Raw genomic sequence first — 23,964 nt, 5'->3', positions numbered from 1 at the left:
GCCCATATTTTCACAGTCTTAGGCCTTTATGAAGCTCTCCTACAGTTTTCAGTTGAGGTTCTGACCTTGGCTATACATTGACGTAATCTGTAGATATTAAGGGCTTCCTTGGTAGCTCAGAGGGTAAAGAACCTGCCTGCAGTGCAGGAGGCCTGGTTTGTTCGATCCCTGGTTCAGAAAGCTCACTTGGGAAAAGGGATTGTAGCTCTTAGATGCTGAAGCCTGTGTCGTTGGTCTATGTTAGATCTAGCTTGTAGAGGCTTGGGAGACTGGCTAATTAATTATGTTCTCATGGAACTTGCTTTCTGGTTGTTAAAGCCTTGGTAGCTTAAAATCAGCCGTGGTGAGCATATTTACACTTTTTAAATTGGTTGCCACAGCATGCCTCTCAATGTACTAGGTATCTCAGTGATGCATTTATAAGCGTCTCTGAATAGATGTTGAGCCTTTCCGTGGGGTTATGTTAGTTTGCTGGGACTGATGTAACAAAATACCACAAACTGGGTGGCTTAAAAAACAGAAATCTGTTTTACTTCTGGAGGCTAGAAATCTAACATCAGGGTTCCAGCAGGGTTGGTTTCTTCTAAGGGCTGTGAGGGAAGGCTTTCCCAGGCCTCTCCCCTTGGCTTGTAGATGGCCATCTTCTTCCTATGTTTCTTTATATTGTCTTTCTTTTGTGTGTTTCTGTGTCCAGGGGCTTCCGTGGTGTCTCAGCAGTAAAGAATCCACCTGTCAATGCAGGAGATGTGGGTTTGATTCTTGGGTTGTGAAGATCCCCTGGAGAAGGAAATGACAACCTGCTCCAGTATTCTTGCCTCTGTCATGGGATTCTCCAGGCAAGAATACTGGAGTGGCTTGCCATGCCCTCCTCCAGAGGATCTTCTTTCCCCAAGCCAGGAGAACTCACATCTCTTGTGTCTCCTGCATTGGCAGGTGGGTTCTTTATCACTTGTCTTGGGCTTCCCTGTGGCTCAACTGGTAAAAAATCCACCTGCAATGTGGGAGACCTGGGTTTGATCCTTGGGTTGGGAAGCTCCCCTGGAGAAGGGAATGGCTACCCACTCCAGTATTCTGGTCTGGAGAATTCCAGGGACTGTATATAGTCCATGGGGTCGCAAAGAGTCAGACACGACTGAGCAACTTTCACTAACTTATTTCTACCACTGGTGCCACCTGGGAAGCCCTGCAGAGTCAGACACGATTTACCAACTGAGCATGAACACGATCTGTGTCCAGATTTCCCCCTTTTATAAGGACACAGGTCATACTGAACGGGGGCCCACCTAATGACATCACTTCAACTTGATGACCTCTGTAAGCACTCTGTCTCCAAATAAGCTGACATTCTGAAGTACTGGGGTTAGGACTTCCACATCGGGCTTCTAGGAGGACACAGTTCAACCCATAACACACAGCTACTGCTGCTAAGACGCTTCAGTCGTGTCCGACTCTGTGTGACCCCATAGACGGCGGCCCACCAGGCTCCCCGTCCCTGGGATTCTCCAGGCAAGAACACTGGAGTGGGTTGCCATTTCCTTCTCCAATGCATGAAAGGGAAAAGTGAAAGTCAAGTTGCTCAGTTGTGTCCAACTCTTCGCGACCCCATGGTCTGCAGCCTACCAGGCTCCTCCGTCCATGGGATTTTCCAGGCAAGAGTACTAGAGTGGGGTGCCATTGCCTTCTCCAATAACACACAGCAGGGACCTCCTTTTCTCTTTTTTCCCCATTTATTCCTGTAGTGAAGATTTGTTGCATTGAAAAGGAAACATCAGTTAGTTATTCATTGTACTATGAATTGCAGATTGTCAGTTTGTTGATTTTTTTTTTTTTGTTTAGGTTTTTTTCTTAATTTATTTTTAATTGAAGGATAATTGCTTTACAATATTGTGTTGGTTTCTGCCATACATCACCATGAATTAGCCATAAGTGTACATATGTTCCCTCCCTCTTGAACCTCCCTCCAAATATTTTTTTGAAGCAGCCTTTTCTGGTGATAATATCCGAGTTTGGTATTTGATGAGGAAAATGTTAGTTTAGGAAGATTGCTTGTTTTAGGTTTTCTCATGCAGCCTTGAGCTTGTTAATGACCTCAAAAGGCTTATGATCCAAGTGAAATTGTCTTTTGTGTCTGTCACTGAGAGAATGTTTTTAATCATGCATGAAAAAAATTTGAGATGACTTTCCACTAATCTGAGAATGTAATGCTGATGATTCTCTTCAGAATTCTATAAAATGATTGAGTTCTCAGAAAGTAGGGTTTTGTTTGCTTTTCTTAAAGGCGTATAATATCAGATAATGATTTTGTGATTTTTGTGACTGCAAAAAAATGTCTTTCAGTCACAGGAAATGTAAATTAATTTGTAAAAATTTGCTTGGTATTAGGATGATTGTATGTATGTAAAACAGTGGTTGACATTTAAACTGTGATTATCTCAAAGCATGTAAATATGGAATGTACTTTTTAGAGTTAAATGTTTTTCTTCAAAAAGAAGTTGCACCATAGTTTTTGCTGAATAAATGCTAGAATTAGGATCTTATTCCAAAAATGTATTTGAAATACACATTTGCATAGGAATTTGTTGGTCTAAATGTTGAGTATAGTTGCTCAGTCATGTCCTACTCTTTGCAACCCCATGGACTGCAGCACGCCAGGCCTCCCTGTCTATCACCAGTTCCCACAGCTTGCTCAAACTCATGTCCATCACTTCAGTGATGCCATCCAACCATCTCATCCTCTGTTGTCCCCTTCTGTCTTCAGTCTTCCCCAGCATCAGGGTCTTTTCCAATGAGTCAATTCTTCGCATCAGGTGGCCACAGTGTTGGAGTTTCAGCTTCAGCATCAGTCCTTCCAATGAATATTTGGGACTGATTTCCCTTAGGATTGACTGGTTGGATCGCCTTACAGCCCAAGGGACTCTCAAGAGTCTCCTCCAAAACCACAGTTCAAAAGCATCAATTCTTCAGTGCTCAGCTTTCCTTATAGTCCAACTCTCACATCCATACATGACCCCTGGAAAAACAATAGCTTTAACTAGATTGACCTTTGTTGGCAAAGTAATGTCTCTGCTTTTTAATATACTGTCTAGGTTGATCATAGTTTTTCTTCCAAGGAGCAAGCCTCTTTTACTTTCATGGCTGCAGTTACCATCTGCAGTGATTTTGGAGCCTAAGAAAATGAAGTCTCTCACTGTTTCTGTTGTTTCCCCATCTATTTGCCATGAAGTGATCAAACTGGATGCCATGATCTTAGTTTTCTGAATGTTGAGTTTTAAGCCAACTTTTTCACTCTCCTCTTTCACTTTCATCAAGAGGCTCTTTAGTTCTTCACTTTCTGTCAGAAGGGTGGTGTCATCTGCATATCTGAGGTTATTGATATTTCTCCCGGCAATCTTGATTCCAGCTTGTGCTTCATCCAGTCCGACATTTCGCGTGATGTACTCTGCATAGAAGTTAAATAAGCAGGGTGACAATATACAGCCTTGACGTCCTCCTTTCCCAATTTGGAACCAGTCCGTTGTTTCATGTCCGGTTCTAACTGTTGCATCCTGACCTGCATACAGATTTCTCAAGAGGCGGGTCAGGTGGTCTGGTATTCCCATCTCTTGAAGAATTTTCCACAGTTTATTGTGATCCACACAGTCAAAGGCTTTGGTGTAATCAATAAAGTAGATTTTTTTGGAACTCTCTTGCTTTTTCCATGATCCAGTGGATGTTGGCAATTTGATCTCTGGTTCCTCTGCCTTTTCTAGATCCAGCCTGAACATCTGGAAGTTCACAGTTCACGTACTTTTGAAGCCTGGCTTGGAGAATTTTGAGCATTACTTTGCTAGCATGTGAGATGAGTGCAATTGTGCGATAGTTTGAACATTCTTTGGCATTGCCTTTCTTTGGGACTGGAATGAAAACTGACCTTTTCCAGTCCTGTGGCCACTGCTGAGTTTTCCAAATTTGCTGGCATATTGAGTGCAGGTCTTTCACAGCATCATCTTTTAGGATTTGAAATAGTTCAACTGGAATTCCATCACCTCTTCTAGCTTTGTTCATAGTGATGCTTCCTAAGGCCAATGTTCAGATTTCTTAATAGAATATTTTCAGCTATAAATTATAATGGCAAATGTCAAAAGCTTTAATTTTTAATCAGCTTTAATTGAGTATAATTTACATGCAATACAATTTACACAATTTAAGCGTATAAGTCAAATCAGTTTTGAAAAAATATATACATCAATGTAACCACCACCCCAATTAAGATATAGAACATTTCCCTCTTTTCAGAAATTTCCCTGTGCCTCTTTGGATTCTTCTCCCTACCTCCACCTCCTACTCCAAACGAATACTGATCTGGTTAGACTGTTACAGAGTTTCACATAGATGGGCTCATTACAGTATGCGTTGTTTGTGTACAGCCCCTTACAGCATAAAACCTATGAGTGTGTGAGTAGTTTGTTCCTTTTTATTGTTTGTAGTATTTCCACAGAATTTGTTTATCCATTCACTTGCTGAACGTTTGAGTGTTTGCCCATTTGCAGTAAAGCTGCTGAGCGTGTTGGTATTCTAGTCTTCTTGTGGACATGTATTTCTATTTTGGGCAAATACCCAGGAGTGGAATCGCTGGGCTGTGTTGGTAAGTATATATTTACCTGTATAAGAAACAGCCAAACTTTTAATTTTATTTATTTTTGGCTGCACTGGGTCTTTGTTGGTGTGCATGAGTTTTCTCCAGCTGCCGAGAGCAGGGGCTACTCGCTGGTTATGGCACACAGGCTTCTCGTTGCCATGGCTTCTCCAGAGTGTAGGCTCTGGAGCCTGGGCTTAGTAGCCTTGCATCATGTGGAATCTTCCTGGACCAGGGATCAAATCTGTGTCCCCTGTGTTGGCAGGTGGATTCCTAACCACCGGACCACTAGGGAAGCCCAACCAAACTCTTAGTTACCCAATTATGTGCTGTCGTCAGCAGGATATGAGGATTACAGTTGTCCTATATCTTTCCCAGTCCTTGGTGTTAACATTGTTTTTAATTTTAGCCATTATAGTGAGTGTGAAGTCGTGTCTCATTTTTGGTTTTAACTTACTTTTTCTTTTTTGATCACCAATGATGTTTTCATATGCTTCTTTTGCTTGTTAAAGAAAAAAATGGGTTGCCCTCCTACAGTATTGGTGGGAATGTAAATTGGTGCAGCTACTATGGAAAACAGTATGGAGGTTCCTTAAAAAGCTAGGAATAGAATTGCCATAAGATCTAGCAGTCCCATTCCTGGGTATATATCTAGAGAAAACTCTAATTTGAAAAGATACATGCTTTTGTGTTTAGCATCACTATTTACAGTATCCAAGACATGGAAACAACCCTAAATGTCTATCAACAGATGAATGAATAAAGAAGATTTGGTACATATATAGAATATTACTCAGCCATAAAAAAGAATGAAATGACGTTATTTATAGCAACATGGATGGACCTAGATTATCAGAGATTATCACACTACGTAAAGTCAGTCAGACAGAGGACGACAGATACCACACGATACCACTTGTCTTGTAGTTCAGTTGCTAAGTTGTGTCCAGTTCTGCAGCTCCATGGACTGCAGCATGCCAGCCTCCCTTGTCCTTCACTGTCTCCTGGTGTGTGTGTGCTCGATCACTCAGTCATGTCTTGACTCATGTGACCCCCATGGACTGTAGCCCGCCAGGCTTCTAGGTCCATGGGATTTCCAAGGTAAGAATACTGGAGTGTGTTGACATTTCCTTCTCCAAGGGATCTTCTTGATTAAGGGATCGAACCCACATCTCTTGTATCTCCTGCATTGGCAGGTGGATTCTTTACCACGAGTGCCACCTGGGAAGCCCTACTATCTCCTGGAGTCTGCTCAAATTCATGTCCATTGAGTTGTTGATGCTGTCTTAACTATCTTATCCTCTGCTCATTATATGCAGAATCTAAAATGTCGTACAAATAAACTTATTAACAAAACAGAGAAAGACTCACAGACGCAGAAAACAAATTTGTGTTTATCAAAGGTGGGAGTGGAAGAGGGATAAATTAGAAGTTCGGGATTAATGGATGCAAACTGCTATATACAAAATAGATAAACAAGATCCTACTGTATAGCACAGGGAACTACATTCAGTATCCTGTAATACACCGTGATGGAGAAGAGTATGGGAAAAGATATGCGCATATGTGTGTGGATTTGGGTGCTCAGTCATGTCTGACTCTGCAGCCCCATGGACTGCAGCCTGCCAGGCTCCTCTGTCCATGAGATTTCCCAGGCAAGAATTCTGGAATAGGTTGCCATTTCTGACTCTAGGGGATCTTCCCCACCCAGCTTGGACCCATGTCCCTTGTGTCTCCTACATTGGCAGGTGGTTGCCTTACCACTGTGCCACTGGGAAGCCTGAAATCATTTAAACATACACATACATTCCACTCTTTTTCAGATTCTTTTTCCATATAGGTCATTCCAGAGTGTTGAGTAGAGTTCTCTGTGCTGTACAGTAGGTCCTTATTAGTTATCTATTTTATATGTAGTAGTGTGTATATATCGAGGTTATCAGTTTTAGAGTTTAGCAGCTTTTGTTAATTTTTCTAACGCTTAACTTTAAAATTAATCCATATCTTTTGTTTTCTCATTTTTAAAAATTAAAAAAATTTTGATTTATTGGAATTCAGTTGCTTTACAATGTTGTTCGTTTCTGCTGTACGGCGAAGTGAGTCAGCTACATGTATATCCATATATCCATATATCCTCCTCCTTGGTTCTCCTTGCCACTCCCACTTCTCATCCCACCCATCTAGGTCACCATAGAGCACCCAGCTAAGCTCCCTGTGCTGCACAGCAGATTCCCACTGGCTGTCTATTTTACACATGGTGGTGTGTACATGTCAATCCCAGTCTCCCAATTCATCCCATCCCCTGCCTGTCCTGTGTCTGTTCGCTATGTCTGCATCTCTATTCCTGCCTTGCAAATAGGTTCATCTGTACCATTGTTCTAGCCTCCACATATATGTGTTAAAATACAATATTTATTTTTCTCTTTCTGGCTTACTTTACTCTGAAGACTGCTATTTGAATGACCCTTCGAGTGACTTCTTTTGTTTCTCCCTGTTTAATGAAAACGGTTTGTGTCTATTTTGGGGAGGGGCAGTAGTTTCTGAAATCCCTCTTTAGCTTTTCCTCAGCTTCATCCCTGGAGTGAAAAAGGTGCCGTTAGAAACATCGTGGGAGCTACTGAGAATATTTCTCATTGCTGGCGTGGTCTTTCCTTTGTGCCTGTCCTGCCCAGTTCCATCTGTTTTTAAAGCTCTCTCTTTTGTCCTTGAGCACCTGACTACTGCTATCTCTCATTCTTAAGTAGCAGTGAGAATATTAATAATAATAGCAACAGCTAACAGTAGGTATTAGATACCTATTCTAAGGGCTTTATATTTATTGACTGACTTAATCGTCACAAACCCTATGAGGGAGCAGCTGTTCCTTTAATACAGATTTCCAGGAAACTGAGGCCTAAGGCTGTTAAGTCTAGGGTATTCCACCAGTAAGGGGCAGAACTGGGATTTCACCCAGACTTCCTGGTTCTGAAGCACAGGCTCGGAACCACTCTATTATACGGCTTCTCAGGAAAAACACACAGAGAAGCAGCCATTCCCTTCCTTCCCCTCTGCTGCTTCTGGATTTCAAAAGGAGTAATGGTACAAGCTGGAATCAAGATTGCCGGGAGAATATCAATAACCTCAGATATGCAGATGACACCACCCTTATGACAGAAAGTGAAGAGGGACTAAAAAGCCTCTTGATGAAAGTGAAAGAGGAGAGTGAAAAAGTTGGCTTAAAGCCCAACATTCAGAAAACGAAGATCATGGCATCTGGCCCCATCACTTCATGGGAAATAGATGGGGAAACAGTGGAAACAATGTCAGACTTTATTTTTCTGGGCTCCAAAATCACTGCAGATGGTGACTGCAGCCATGAAATTAAAAGATGCTTACTCCTTGGAAGGAAAGTTATGACCAACCTACATAGCATATTCAAAAGCAGAGACATTACTTTGCCAACAAAGGTTCGTCTAGTCAAGCTGTGGTTTTTCCTGTGATCATGTATGGATGTGAGAGTTGGACTGTGAAGAAGGCTGAGCGCCGAAGAATTGATGCTTTTGAAGTGTGGTGTTGGAGAAGACTCTTGAGAGTCCCTTGGACTGCAAGGAGATCCAACCAGTCCATTCTGAAGGATATCAGCCCTGGGATTTCTTTGGAAGGAATGATGCTAAAGCTGAAACTCCAGTACTTTGGCCACCGCATGCAAAGAGTTGACTCATTGGAAAAGACCCTGATGCTGGGAGGGATTGGGGACAGTAGGAGAAGGGGACGACAGAGGATGAGATGGCTGGATGGCATCACCGACTTGATGGACGTGAGTTTGAGTGAACTCCGGGAGTTGGTGATGGACAGGGAGGCCTGGCGTGCTGCGATTCATGGGGTCGCAAAGAGTCAGACACGACTGAGCGACTGAACTGAACTGAATGTTTTATAGCACAGTTGACATTATTTTGGTTAATATTCCATGAAACTTTCATTCCTTTGTAATGCATATTACGGTTTGTATTTCTCTCTCTGGCAGTAAAGTTCTTGACAAAAAGTATGTGGGCTTCAAACAAAGTAACTTTATTTCTGAAGGTATTACTTTACAAACCTATTTCTGAAGGTATTACTTTACAAACCACAGTCCCGCGGGTCCAGTAGAAAGCACAGGTCATCCTGGCCTGTGGTTATTCTTCTGGGAAAGCTTCTTAGAGGAGGTGAGTCCTGGCTGGCTTGTTAAGTTAGAATGTGTGCACAGGCCTGTGGCTGTGGTATGTGGAGATGGGTGGTAAAAAGATTCATGATTGGGATAGACTGAAAGATTAAGAAGAGATGGAGGTTTTAAAATACTGTTCCATGGGAGTTCATCCTTGGGAAAGATTTCTAGGGTCAGGGAAGAAGAGCTGATTATGACTGTAGACAGAAATGATGCCTTCTCTAGGCCCCTGGACTTTCTGCCCCCTTTTCCTCTCCCTTCATCTTCCCCTTCCACCGGCTCCCCAACTTTGAGCACTCTAATTCTCTTTATTTTCCTAACCTCATTGCAGATAGAAGTGCTTTCCTTCAGGTTAGCAATTTCCAGACAGATTAGCAATTTTTTGATGGCGTGTTACCTGTTTTTTTGTTTTTCCCTCTTAAAGTAAATACTACTGTAAAAGAAAAAATAAAAACCAGAAAATTTTCTTGGAAAGACATGACTTTAGCTAGTATAGACGTCTTCCCTTAAGATAAGATCTCCTATCTTAGTCTTTAGAACAGCAAGCACAGCCGCCAGCCTTGGTTACTCGCTGGACCTTAGGCCTTCTCTCTTGCTCAGGCCCCATGGGGTTTACACAGTGCGCGAGGAAATTCTCAGTCCTTCCCCTCGCTCCCCAGCTGGGCTGTCCTCTGGGGCCACGTCCTAGTGTTTCTTTACCTCAGCTCTTTCTAATCCTGCAGGGGCTTGGCCCTAAACCTGCTTTACTTTCTAGCCCCCAGCAGTAACTTGGCAAGGGTCCTTCTCGCTCTGCATGGTGGGGAAGGGGGGTCATTGTGGTCTCTAGATAATCTCTGATTTATTCTCTGTCTCCCTCTTGGTTGGGGCTGAAGTAGCCTCACCAGCTGAAATCAGACTGGGTTTTTCTCACTTCCATTTGTTGCCATCTTTAAGATGCTGTCTGTGAGATGGTGTCTACCTCCTTCTCTGGACAGTAAAAGATTCCTTTTTGACTTTTCTAAAACCCTATACTTTCTACTGAGTTGTTACTGAATTTTTAAAAAGTAGAAAATGAGCATCTTGGTTCACATCAGTGAAAAGCTTGAAGGTGGGCTGGAATTAGGCATGGCTGGGTTTACAAGCTCTTCTCCTTTGTCTCCCACTCCGGTGTTGGCCGACGGCTTATGTTCTGCAAGGTGGCAGGACGGAGGCAGCCACTCCGTCTCCTGAGCTCCTAGCCTTTCAGATTCAAGTTGGGGGAAATGGACAGATGTCTTCCGGGAGCGCCTGTGTAAATCCGGTTTCCTTTTTTTCTCTCTCTTCTTAATAAACAGTTTTTAATAAGTAGTATATTCTAATGGTTCAGAAATTTAAAATTCTTAAAAGAATATGGGATGAAAAGCTTTTCTTCTATCCTGTCCTTTTTATCTTTAAGTAGCTCTCTTTGTCTTGTTATAATGCTTTTTGTCCTGAATTTTACCTTGTCTAATAGCAAAATTTTGTCCCATGCTTTTTTTAAAAAATTTGTGTTAGCCTAATATATTCATCTGGGCAGTTTTTTCCATCTATCCATTTCTACCCTTTCTGAATGATTTAAAATTTTGTTCCTATTGGTAGTGTAGAAAGTTTTTCTATCTTGTAATCCAGTCTGAGGTTAATTTTCTTTAAATAGGTGAGTTTAACTCACATTTGTTGTCATGGCAGATATATGTGATATTAGCTTGCTGGCATTTAATTTTCTTTTTTAAATATCTTTCAAAGAATCTTTCACTGTGGTATGTTTTCCTTGCTGTTCTGCTGGGGTTATTCTGATATTTTTGTTCTAGTGGTTGTCTTTATAATTTGACATTATGCCCTCTGTCTTTTAAGAAAGTGGTGGCAGTTCCCAATTATGAGCAGTGATAAAATTAATGAATTTCATCCTAATATGGAGACATCATGACTCTGTTACATGGTCTGTTTTATTTAATCTCAACCTCTATTGCATTCTGTTTTCAGAGGACAGAATTTAATCACTCAGCAAGCTTGGAACTCAGTCTGTATTGTTATTATCAGTAAATACACTGTCAGAAGAGGCCTTGAGTTTTCCTAGAGTAGATTATCAGCCTTTAACAAGGCTTTTTTTTTATATATAAAAATGATAGTTTCCAAAGTCAGCATAGATCATAAAATTGGTAAGCTGACATTTGGTCACAATTACATTATCAAAACCTTTGTAGGTAGTCTGTTACTCAACACCTGAAAATTACCAGTTTTATGTCCAAGGTGACTTTAAAAGTTCCTCGGTCTAAAGCTCCCCCTCTTTTTTAGCATGGACTCCGCTCTTGTTGAGAGTCTTACCACTACTTAACTTTTCAAATACAGTATATCTGGCAACTGGCAGGCATGTAATACACAAAAAGGAATTTTTAATTGGAAATCTTAAGACAGTCCAGCTTTGCCTACCCCACGTGATGACTGAGACTCCTCGCATGTTGACAGTGGTCCTCCCATCCGGCCCAGAAGGGTGGTTGCCTCCCCAGGTCCCTGGAGGAGCATAGCTTCTGCGGCCTCTTTTCCATTCAGAAGGCTTCAACCCCTGGTCACAAACAGCCTCTTAAGAGGGTGGGAAGATGTTTTTTTGTTTCTGTTTCTTTAAAATCGTTTTTAAAGTCCTGTGTCAATTACTTGACCTTAGTTGACTTCCTTACTGGTTTTTTTGGTGCGAAGATACTGACGGCCCACCTCTAATAGAGCAGCTAAAACATGGACTGCCTTTGGAGAAGATTTACATTTCCACTTCGTACTCTAGTCCTGTGATGGTCACCAGTATTTTTCATATAGATGAGTGTTTGTGGTTTGCACTTTGCCTGTGGATCACCCCCAAAATGCTGCTGAAAATACCCTCTCTCCCCCAGCTTCCTGCTGAATTCAGATTGAATTCCGTTCCGATTGAATTCAATTCAATCTGAATTCAGATTGAACACATTTGGGGTGTGGCACCTGTGCTTTTAATGTTTGTTGCTGGTGTTTTCCACCCGGGTATTTCCGCAGGCTGCAGTTTGAAGAAACCAAGATCGACAGTTCTCTGTTGAATATAGAAATTTTACTAATATCCAGTTTGACAAAATTCTCTGGCTGGATATTACTCTTTATGAATACAGTGTTTCAGGAAGGCTTTTGTTTAGAAGATACAGTGATTTGATTTTACCATAAAAAGAAAAAAATCTAGGAAACCACAGATTAGAGATTTCACATATAACTCCAACCAGTTTGTGGGGGAAAAAAAAATGTAGGAGGGTATTTAACATACAGATTGCAAAATGTTGAATTTAACACTCTTGTAATGCTTCCATGGAAAGCCTCAAAGATAACTGACAAGTCATTTTTTATCAGATTTAATGGGTTTCTAAATTCTTATCTGCTTCTCGAACAAAATGTTAATTAGAACAGTAATTGAGTTACCAGCTGCCTCGTGTGTTCACTCTAGGAACTTGTACAGAAACATTGTGGGACTCAGGTAAGGTCACTCATTGCTCTTTGAGTGGCTAAATAACTTTGCAACAAGCTTCTAAAAATTCAGGTATTAAGGGTGTCTATAGGAAGATAAAAATTGACAAGAGATTTGCAATAGTTAGTCTGATACTCTCTGCATTGGATTAAGGTGGAAAAATCCTCTTCAGCACCACAGATGGGGGAAAATTCTCCCTTTAAGATTTCTTTCTGAAGCAGCTGATGCCTGTCTAGTTTTATAGTAGAACAGAAAAAGCCTTTGGAGCTAGGTATGCTGGCACAGACATTCTGGGGGAAAAAAACTAAGAAATCAAGTTTATAACTTTATTTAAGCAGTACAGAGCATCATTACAAGTATAATATATTCCAGGAATGCAGGGTTCATTCAGCATTAGAAAATACGAATAATATGAGGTTAAGTGAGAGGAAACCATATGATCATTTTGACACCTGTAAAAAGAATATTAGGTAAGATTCAGTAATCGTTTATGACTAATTTTTTTCTTTTCGCAAAAACTGGGTAACTTACCAAACCTTTGGCTAACAAGTCATTTACTCCAAAACCCACAGCAAATATCATACTTAAGAGCTGAAACTTTGGAAGCATTCCCATTAGCTTCAGTAAGAAACTAAGGATGCCAGTTGGCATTACCTTTGTTCAATGTAGCCCTGGAGGTCTTAGCTTGTAGTGTTATGAGATAGGAAAAAGAAATGAAAAATGGAAATTTTCCTCTTGCGGGTGATATTAATATATACACAGACAATATAAGAAAAAAGTGTTTAGTATAATTGCTACATATAAGAATTTGGGTTGATGTACACCAATGATAAGCTTTTAATAAATATAATAGAAGAAAAGATTCCCTTCATAGTATTATTAATCTAAGAGTGAGTGCAACCAAAGATACATATAATATGGAGAAAATAATGGAACAATATTGTTAGATATAAAAGACATGAATAAGTAGAGATCTTATGCCATCTTTAACAGTGGGATCTCTTAATTTGTTAAGATATCATTTCTCTCTAAATTAGTTCATTGCAATCCAGTCAACAGCCCAATAAGATTTTTGTAAAACTTGACAAAATGAAACTAAAATTTTAAAGAAAATCAGAAGCCCAGGAGTAATGAAGACAATCTTGAAAGACAAGGTGGGGGCCTTGCCACAGATATTGATACCAAGCCATGGAAATTACAGTACTATGGCCCTGATACAGAGGTAGACAAAAGATAGTAGAATAGGATAGAAGCTAGAAACAGTGTCACACATATACAGAAATGTGGGGGCAGCATCATAAATCAGTAGTAAAAGATGGAATGTTTTATAAATGGTGCTTGGTCATTAATTGATAATCATATGGAAAATAAAAGTGTATTTTCAACGTCACACCACCCCCTCAAATAAATTCGGATTAATTAAATTTGAATGACAAATCTTAAAAGTCTACTCAAATATAAGAAATAATTGAAAATATAAAAAGAAGCATGTCTAGCTTTATGTACAAATCTTGGAAATATAGTACTGAGTGCAAAAGCAAGTTGTAGAAGTGTATGTATAATAAAGTATTGCTTATATGAGATTTAAAACATGAAACAATACAATGTATTGTGTAAAGATGATAAAATATGTTGTAAAATATAAAAACATACATGGTGGTGATATACACCAAGTTGATGGTAGCATTTACTTCTAAAGATGGTAGATGAATATGACTGAAGAGGGACGTGTGCCGGATACATCTGTATCTATAACTTTTTTAGATAAAAATATTCTAAAGTAACATGTGGCAAAATATTAACATCAAGTGAATGTCCAATAGTAAAGAAATGGTTGTATAAATTATGGCTTTTACATACTATAAGATATTTTTTTAGCCATTAGAAAGAATGAGTTGTATCTAGGTCACTTTATATGGAGGGAATTCCAAGAGTTATTACTTAGTAGAGAAAATAAGATACAGGAAAGTTTGTATAAAGTCGCTCCATTTTTATGAAATGGAGTATGTGTGAGTATATATGTATATGTATGTGTGTATGTGTGAGTATATATGTATGTGACCATATGAACATGAGAAAAATGAGAAAGGATTCCTCCTAGGCTGTTACCATGGCTTGGGAGTGAGGTGATTAGGAAAGGAGAAGAGGGAGGGGAAGGGGGAGTCAAGCAAAATAGGAAATGGATGAGAGTGTACTAGCAGCATGGATGATGATTTGATGATTTTGTTTATGTACTCAGATGAGCATATACACATACACGCATAGTTTTAAATAAGTCTTCAGTTAAGTTCAGTCACTCAGTCGTGTCCGACTCCTTGCGACCCCATGAATTGCAGCACGCCAGGCCTCCCTGTCCATCACCAACTCCCGGAGTTCACCCAAACCCACGTCCATCGAGTTGGTGATGCCATCCAGCCATCTCATTCTCTGTCATCCTGCCCCCAATCCCTCCCAGCATCAGAGTCTTTTCCGATGAGTCAACTCTTCACATCAGGTGGCCAAAGTACTGGAGTTTCAGCTTTAGCATCATTCCTTCCAAAGAACACCCAGGACTGATCTCCTTTAGAACGGACTGGTTGGATCTCCTTGCAGTCCAAGGGACTCTCAAGAGTCTTCTCCAACACCACAATTCAAAAGCATCAATTCTTCACTGCTCAGCTTTCTTCATAGTTCAACTCTCACATCCATACATGACCACTGGAAAAACCATAGCCTTGACTAGACAGACCTTTGTTGGCAAAGTAATGTCTCTGCTTTTGAATATGCCATCTAGGTTGGTCATAACTTTCCTTCCCAGGAGTAAGCGTCTTTTAATTTCATGGCTGCAGTCACCATCTGCAGTGATTTTGGAGCCCAAAAAAATAAAGTCTGACACTGTTTCCACTGTTTCCCCATCTATTTCCCATGAAGTGATGGGACCAGATGCCATGATCTTAGTTTTCTGATGTTGAGCTTTAAGCCAACTTTTTCACTCTCCACTTTCACTTTCATCAAGAGGCTTTTTAGTTCCTCTTTTAAGTAAAGAGTGGGAGTGGACCTAAGAGGAATTTACTATATTTGACTAGGGAGGCTCTGGTAGAAGAAATGGACTTAGCACAGAGCCAACCAGACAAAGATGCCTTTTCGAGGAAAGAAATACTCAGTGATGTGTTCTCTTGTTAGTGGGTTTACACAAATGATGCAATTAAATTGATTGCTTTTCCGTTTTTCTCTCTTTGGTGTTTATTAAAGTAACTGTACTTTTAATAAGTTCTTGATAATAGTATGTTTAGAGTGCTCACTATGTGAAGGTGATATAAAATACCAGTAGTTAAAGTAATAGTATTTTATGAAATGTAGACTTTTGACAGGGAAACCTTAGATCTTATTTTTTTTTTTTCATCTTGGGAAAAAATAATGAATGAGTATTTATTTTGGTCAGGTCAGGGCCTGAATACAGATCTTTCAAGATTATGTATAATTATTTTTAAAATTTTTTTTTTTCTTTCAGTGTGCGGGATGACAGAATTCGAGTAGAAAGGATGAAGAATGTGTATTTTGAATACAGCCATGCTTTCCAAGAGGTTACAGAATTTTATGCAAAAGATGTAGTCGACATTAAAGGTAAATATTTTATACATGTTAGCCATATGTCTGCAAATGTAACTGAGTTGAGATCTGGATAAAGGTGCAAATTTGACTTAAAGGCTAGTGAAAGCTAGGTAGTTATTGATAAACAACTGGAAGAAGCAGAGGAAAGCATTCACTGTTCTTACACTTATCAGATGGATTACTGCAGTTGCTTTTTGTAGTTGTGACCATTTTAGTAATGTGGTGTTTTTGACATATTCATGGAATGTGACAAGTTAATTACTGAGTCATCTTCCTTCTTCCTTCCCTCAAAAGGTGGCCATGATTTTCCTTGCAGTTTTATAAAATGTGTGGAGAAATGTCCTAAGGAAGGCTAGCATTTCTAAAAATTAATGCCCAGAATTAAAATACCAGAACATTGTTGACAGGGTCTTAATAGGTTGAATCCATTATTTGTCTGATTCACGTTTCCTCAGCTGAGTGTCTGTTTGATCTGGCCTGCACCCCTCATTCTTGCCAGTCCAGCTTATGTTAAGATCCGTTTTTATCCTGTTGCAAAGCTTTCACCCTTGGACCAACCTCCCCCAGCTCCCTCTTAGGCATCAGTGTCTTATGGCATTTTCCCCCCATTCTTTTTAATCTCATGGTGTCTTGGCCAACGCCAAGGAATCATCAAATTATGCTCAGCTAAAGACAGGACTAAGTCATGAAAATACATAAGCCACTCTTGGCATCCAGTTCACCTAGAATCACATAGGACAGAAAATCCAGTTTGCTGGCGCAGCACCATTTCTTTAGCGGGAGGAGTCTTCTCCATCTTTGCAGCAGTCCATAGAGCCACTGGGCGCTGAACTTCCCGGCATCCTCTAGTGACAACTCAGCTGCAAAGAAAGCAGGTGGATGCAGGGTCTGCCCTACAGGAAACCTTAGCTCTTGCTGGAATTTCTCCAAAGGACATACCAAGTTCAAAGAGTCAGTGTACTGAAGGAAGGCCAAAATTCTAGAATCAGGTAATTCCTCTCCTAGTCTGGATGCAATTTCCTGATTTCAGGCCATTTCCTCCATATGCAGTGCTGTCTCATAACACATTGGCATTCCATCTTTATCAGGTTTCCTGGGGAACAGAGCTGGGCAGTCAAAAGATGAAACTCTCAGTAGAAGAGAAAAGAATTAATTCTTCATTTATACCTTGTTTTTACAAAAAGTTATGTTGAAAGTAATATACTTTATATTACAGATTTATAGACAGTGTCTTATAATTTTTTCTAAAGGTAGTAAATACCTACTGCAAAAAAAAAAATCAAAACATAGTTGTGTATAAGGAAAAAGGTAAAAGTCCCTCCTGTCAAATTCTTAAGAATTTTTTCATGTACAGGTCTACACATGAACATGCGTAATTCTTTATTTTTATTAAATATGACTTGGATTTATTATTTCAACTAATTTTTATTGAATGCCTATTAAAAGTATTGTTTATACTTTAAGAAATCAGACAAAAATTCCTGCCCTTCTGGAGTTTTTTAGTCTAGCGGGAGGAGGTGTACAATAAAATAGTGTTTGAAGGTGATGAGTTCTTTAGAGAAAGGCAGGGAAGGTCTTCCCTGGTAGCTCAGTGGTAAAGAACCCAGCTGCCAGTGCAGGTCCTACGGGTTTGATCCCTAGTCTGGGAAGATCCCACATGCCGCAGAGCACCTAAGCCCCTGCACCACAACCACTGAGCCTGTGCTCTAGACCCTGGGAGCCGCAACTACTAAGCCCACGTGCCTCAGCTACTGCAGCCTACGCACCCTGGGCTCGTACTCAGCAACAAGAGAAGCCATCGTGGTTGAGAAGCCTGTGCGTCACAACTGGAGAGTAGCCCCTGCTTGCAGCAACTAGAGAAAAAGCCCGCGCAGCGGCGAAGACCCCGCACAGCCAAAAATAAATAAATGCACAGAGTTTAAAAAGAAGACAGACAGGGAAGAGGTGAATTTTTAAATGCAGTGGTGAAGGAAGACCGCACTGAGAAAATGGCAATTGAACAAAGATGGAACAAAGATTAGAGGGGTTAAGGGGGAAAACCACATGGATGAGCGAAGAAACAGTTTTTCAGGCAGAAACAACACTAAGTATAGTGTATTTAAGTGCCTGGTGTGTTTAAAGAATGTCAGGGAGCCTGGGTGCTGGTACAGAGTAACTAAGGAAGAGACTATTAGGAGGTAAGCTCAGAGATAAAAGGAGATGGAGAGCAGGTTTTTTAGGGACTTTTAGATCCTTATGAACTTGAGCCACATCTCTCAGTGAGTTGAGAGATGTTGCAGGATTTGAAAGCAAAGTAATCTAATGATATGATGTACGTTTTCAAAAGGATTCCTCTGCCTGTTCTGTTAAGAATACCCTATTTCTGCTTTATTGACTATGCCAAAGCCTTTGACTGTGTGGATCACAATAAACTGTGGGAAATTCTGAAAGAGATGGGAATACCAGACCACCTAACCTGCCTCTTGAGAAATCTGTATGCAGGTCAGGAAGCAACAGTTAGAACTGGACATGGAACAACAGACTGGTTCCAGATCGGGAAAGGAGTACGTCAAGGCTGTATATTGTCACCCTGCTTATTTAACTTATATGCAGAGTACATCATGAGAAACTCTGGGCTGGAAGAAACACAAACTGGAATCAAGATTGCCGGGAAAAATATCAATAACCTCAGTTATGCAGATGACACCACCTTATGGCAGAAAGTGAAGAGGAACTAAAAAGCCTCTTGATGAAAGTGAAAGTGGAGAGTGAAAAAGTTGGCTTAAAGCTCAACATTCAGAAAGTGAAGATCATGGCATCCGGTCCCATCAAACAGTGGAAACTGTCAGACTTTATTTTTGGGGGCTCCAAAATCACTGCAGATGGTGACTGCAGCCATGAAATTAAAAGACGCTTACTCCTTGGAAGGAAAGTTATGTCCAACCTAGACATCATATTCAAAAGCAGAGACATTACTTTGCCAACAAAGGTCCATCTAGTCAAGGCTATGGTTTTTCCAGTGGTCATGTATGGATGTGAGAGTTGGACTGTGAAGAAGGCTGAGTGCCGAAGAATTGATGCTTTGGAACTGTGGTGTTGGAGAACACTCTTGAAAGTCCCTTGGACTGCAAGGAGATCCAACCAGTCCACTCTGAAGGAGATCAGCCCTGGGATTTCTTTGGAAGGAATGATGCTAAAGCTGAAACTCCAGTACTTTGGCCACCTCATGCAAAGAGTTGTCTCATTGGAAAAGACTCTGATGCTGGGAGGGATAAGGGGCAGGAGGAGAAGGGGACGACAAAGGATGAGATGCCTGGATGGCATCACTGACTTGATGGACGTGAATCTGAGTGAACTCCGGGAGTTGGTGATGGACAGGGAGGCCTGGCGTGCTGCAATGCATGGGGTCGCAAAGAGTCGGACACGACTGAGCGACTGAACTGAACTAAACTGAACTGATAGGGCACAGGGAGTGGGAGACCAGATGGAAAGCTAATGGGAAAGTCCTTCCCAGTAGTAGGTGCATACCAATCTAGAGGTACTGAAATTTATCTATTAATTGATATTCAATTAGGTTTTCTGTAATTTTTTACTACTATGAAAGATTTTCAACTCATTTCCTTGTATACACATCTTTAACAAGCAGTTTGGAGTACTTCTGGGTCAAAGCAGATGAGCATTTTACACTTTGAAAATACTTGATCCCTTGCTTTTGAAAGAAGGTTCAATTCAGAAAATTGCCCTTTTTCATACTCTAGGTATTTCTAATCTGTATTTTTCCAAAGGGTAATTTTAGGAGTTAAGTGTCTAAATGATTATTTCAATAATTATAAACAAAATTTTATTTCACTTAATGTTTGTTTTTAAATATGATGAATAATAATTTTAATGAAGGTATATATTCTGTTTTTTAGGTTCTCAAAGTTTTTCTGACATCATTAACTTGGAGAAGCCTGTGATTTGTTCTTTGGCTGCCATAATAAGATACCTCAAAGAGTTTAACTTGGAAAAGGTGCTTTCCAAACCCAAGTAAGTGGTTTCTGAAAAATTTTAAGAAGGGTAGGGTTATATTAAAAAACATTTCTTAAATTGAATTTGGTAAGTACTGTACTCAGTTACCTGCTCTTGATGGAATACTGTATTCTGGGGCAAGAGTGACTTGTGTGGTATTGTTACTGAGGAGTATTAAAAATGTTAGTTGACATAAAAAATTAATAGAAGGCTTAAGAATTGGGTCAGTTTGTATTTATGATTGCTATTGAATGTATTTTAGTGTTGAGTAAAGAACTGTGCTTTATATTAAAGCACAGTTAATTGACAAGTAGTATTAAGAAGGCGTATTTAAAAGCGTTCATAAAACTTCATCACCTTTCTTATTCTTGATTTCAGTCATAATTTCACAGACCATAAAGATGAAGATAAAGAGGACAGCCACTAACATAGACAGCTTTTTAAAAGAGTGATTAACTTTGTAGAGTTGAGAGATTTAAAAGCTGGCAATTGACCTTCGAAGAAAGTGCTAGCTTAAAAGCTAGTGGGAAAAAAAGGGTAACAGAATAATTTTCTTGCCTTTCCATATTCTATCTTTACTGGCCCCTTACCTTTGGCTCTGTGAAGAATTGTCCTGTATCATATTGATCCTGTAAGTAAGCTGCTTCCTCTTCTGCAGAGATGGAGTGGACAGATAGGAGCTGTCTCAGTAAAATATCATTTGGTACCAAGATTGGGAAGTCCTTGTCTTTGTGTATTTTAACCCCACCCAATGCACTTCTGAGATTCTACCCAGTGTCCCAAGTATTTTGAGGTATTTCTATTTTCATTTGGAGAAGGCAAGGGCACCCTACTCCAGTACTCTTGCCTGGAGAATCCCATGGACGGAGGAGCCTGGGGTAGGCTGCAGTCCATGGGGTTGCGAAGAGTAGGACACGACTGAGTGACTTCACTTTCACTTTCCTGTATTGGAGAAGGAAATGGCAACCCACTCCAGTGTTCTTGCCTGGAGAATCCTAGGGACGGTGGAGCCTGGTGGGCTGCGTCCGTGGGGTCGCACAGAGTCGGACACGACTGAAGTGACTTGGCAGCAGCAGCAGCCATTCTCATTAGAGAACAAACTATACTAAGCCATGTGTGAACCCTGGTCCTTGTTCATCCTGCTGTTTCTTATGATCTCATGTGACGTCCTCCACAATTTAAGGATCAGGGCTTGGCCAAAGACTTGAGCGCACCCTTCTGCATCTCTCTGTGTGCGTCTCTGTCATCTCTGGCATTCGGTCTAACAGTTTCAACTTTCCTTGGTCTCTCCGAGACGTTAGTCCTAGTGTTTATCTCTTTTTGTTTTTCTTCTCTCAGGCACCACAGTTCTATGCTGCCTGATGTTCAACTGCCTGAAAAACAATTTAAAATACACACACAAACACACAATTATATACATATGTATATGTGTATATATGTGTGTGTGTGTGTGCATATGTAATACAATGTGTCCAGTTTTCTAATTGTGGCTAAAGAGCAATGTTCATGCATTTAATCTTTTTATGAATGAAAGCAGGTGAGGTTCCATGATTAAATACCACACAAAAGCAACAGAAGAGGGAGATGTATAAAGTAACAGCAGCTTTCCTAAACAGTGTCTTTGTCTTGAAACTTATGGAAAACAAATTTTCACTTAAAAATTAGCAGTGGGAAAAGAACAAAATTGAAAATCCCATATAAAATTATAATAGAAAAGAATGGGGAATAGGATAATATCCTTATAGAAAATAAACGCACACCAGAAAGACATGCTCACAGATGAAATAAAAACTATAACCTACTACTTCAAAATGAGCTAAACGACGTTGAGGAAATGATGCTAAATGTGAAAGAACAAAGGAGAATAGATGAGAAATAGGAAGGCTTTGAAATGAGATGATAAGACTTAAGAATGAACTATATGTCCAGAAAAGATCAATTTAGGAATAAAGAGTAAACTAGAAGGAACACAAAAGAATATAAATGTAACACTGATACTAAAAACAGATTAACATGGCAAGCCAGATGAGACATCTATCCTTAGAAAACCCTACTTCAAGCTTGACTCTTGACTGGCATCCGGGACTTGCATTTGGGGCCAATCTCCAGCATTTTCTGGTAAGAATGACTCCCTGTGCCTAAACCATTTCTGAAGGCAGTATGGTTTATATTGGACAACTACTTACTTTCTGAGAGCTGTAATTTTGGCACCTGCTCAGGAGAAGGTACCTTTGTAAAAATAGCCCCCCAGTGAAAAATCCGGAGAAGGCAATGGCACCCCACTCCAGTACTCTTGCCTGGAGAATCCCGTGGATGGAGGAGCCTGGTAGGCTGAAGTCCATGGGGTCGCTAGAGTCGGACACAACTGAGCGACTTCACTTTCACTTTCATGCATTGGAGAAGGAAATGGCAACCCACTCCAATGTTCTTGCGTGGAGAATCCCAGGGATGGCGGAGCCTGGTGGGCTGCCATCTCTGGGGTCGCACAGAGTCAGACACAACTGAAGCGACTTAGCAGCAGCAGCAGCAGCAGCAGTGAAAAATCCTGGGTGCTGAGTCTCTAATGAGCTTCTCTGGTAAATATTTCACATACATTGCCACAACTCACTCTGGGGTAGGTAAGTGCATCCTGTGTATTTCTGCCAAGGAGGACTCTTGGAAGCTTGCCCTTGGTTTCCTCCAGGCTTTGCCTTGTGTACCTTTTCGCTTTTCTGATTTTGCTTTATATCCTTTCACTGCAATAAATCATAGCTATATGAACTGTATGCTGAGTACTGTGTATTCTCCTAGTGAATCTTTGGAGATATGTAGGTCATCTTTCTTACTATTTTCTTCTCTAATATGCTTACTGGCAGTAGTTAGGAATGCAAAGATATTTATTTTAATTGCAAATAAATTAGAAGTGAATTTACAATAAAACTGAATTTTTGTAATATGATATAATTTCTAAGTTAACAATCAAAAGTTAGACTAATAGTGAATGTATGAACTCTGAAAACTATATAGAGAATTATTTTATACTATGGATTTCATATGTAAGATGGTGCATATGGTAGGTTTTTTTTTTTTTCTGTTTTCATTTTCAAATAATGTTAACAGTATTTAAATAGAATCGTTGTAAGGGATTGATCTTTCACATAAGGTCTGCACCTTTGCTGCCTTTGTCTGAATCAGAAGGATTGGTTTTCATTTTTCTAAAAGTTGAAATAGGAGTGATGTGGAATCCTAAACTTCTTTGGCAATTTTTAGCAGGAATGTTTTTCTCCCATTATAAAACTTGATGTACATATACATCCTATGTATTATTGTTGTCTGAAATATTAATGAAGTATTTTCCCATGTTACTTGGAAGATTTCTGTCGAAGTTCACACAGTGTGAATGCTAGCCAGGCCTTGTTTATAAGGTTTATTTCAAAGCATATCAAATTTGGTTTCTTCCAAAAGGATAAATAATTTAGAGTTGCTTAATCAGTGATCATTCCTGTCAAATTCCTAGGGAATGCTGGCAGATACAACCCTGAGTTCAAAAATATATATATAATTCCTATTGAAAATAGGCACCAACAGAGGAAATTTCTTTTGTATTTGCAAGGAAGAGTCACAACTCCAGAGTACTTTATCATCCAAACATGGGAAACCTGAAAGCAGAGTTAGTTCTTTTAGTTGTTTGGTAATTATTGTGCCATAGGAATCGGTTTAACTTAATATTCCTAGTGGTCGATCTCTTTTATTAAGATCAGTGCAGATGTCAGTGCTGCTGGATTGTGGGTTCTTGATGCCAGCTAAGCATTCCCAGTGTCTGAGAATGATTAACACTTTATTGACAGGGGCATTTTTGTCGAAACTCATGCCCGTGGCATTAATACATCTCTGGTCAATAATATGTTAAGGTACTCAAGTGTTCATTAATCACCCCTAGGATGTAGTTTAAACCTGTTGGGAGAGGGGAAAGTAAATGACTTTATTTAAAGCTATGAGACCTGGTTGGATACCAACTCAGAGGCCAGGCTAGCAGTACTTCCAACTGTTTTTCACCATGAAGGAGTATGAACATCTGTCAGTTGTACAGCAAATCACTGCCCAATTGTTTCTTCCTAAAAATAATGTTTTACATTTTATTAT

General features: G+C 40.0%; 1 protein-coding gene across 3 annotated transcripts in view; it reads left to right on the top strand.

The window, feature by feature from the left end:
• MSH3 (mutS homolog 3) overlaps window positions 1-23,964 on the top strand; it is a 182,661-nt gene that overhangs the window by 30,707 nt on the left and 127,990 nt on the right. For all 3 annotated transcript variants that reach the window (XM_027545706.1, XM_027545705.1, XM_027545707.1), the window contains exons 9-10: window positions 15,752-15,864; window positions 19,746-19,860. In XM_027545706.1, coding sequence (XP_027401507.1) covers window positions 15,752-15,864; window positions 19,746-19,860 — 228 coding nt within the window. The remainder of the gene's footprint in view (window positions 1-15,751; window positions 15,865-19,745; window positions 19,861-23,964) is intronic.

Source organism: Bos indicus x Bos taurus, chromosome 7 (genome assembly GCF_003369695.1).
Source record: "Bos indicus x Bos taurus breed Angus x Brahman F1 hybrid chromosome 7, Bos_hybrid_MaternalHap_v2.0, whole genome shotgun sequence".
Lineage (NCBI taxonomy): Eukaryota > Metazoa > Chordata > Mammalia > Artiodactyla > Bovidae > Bos > Bos indicus x Bos taurus.
The sequence above is the reverse complement of the archived record's forward strand: the minus strand, read 5'-3'. Positions and strand labels throughout refer to the sequence as shown.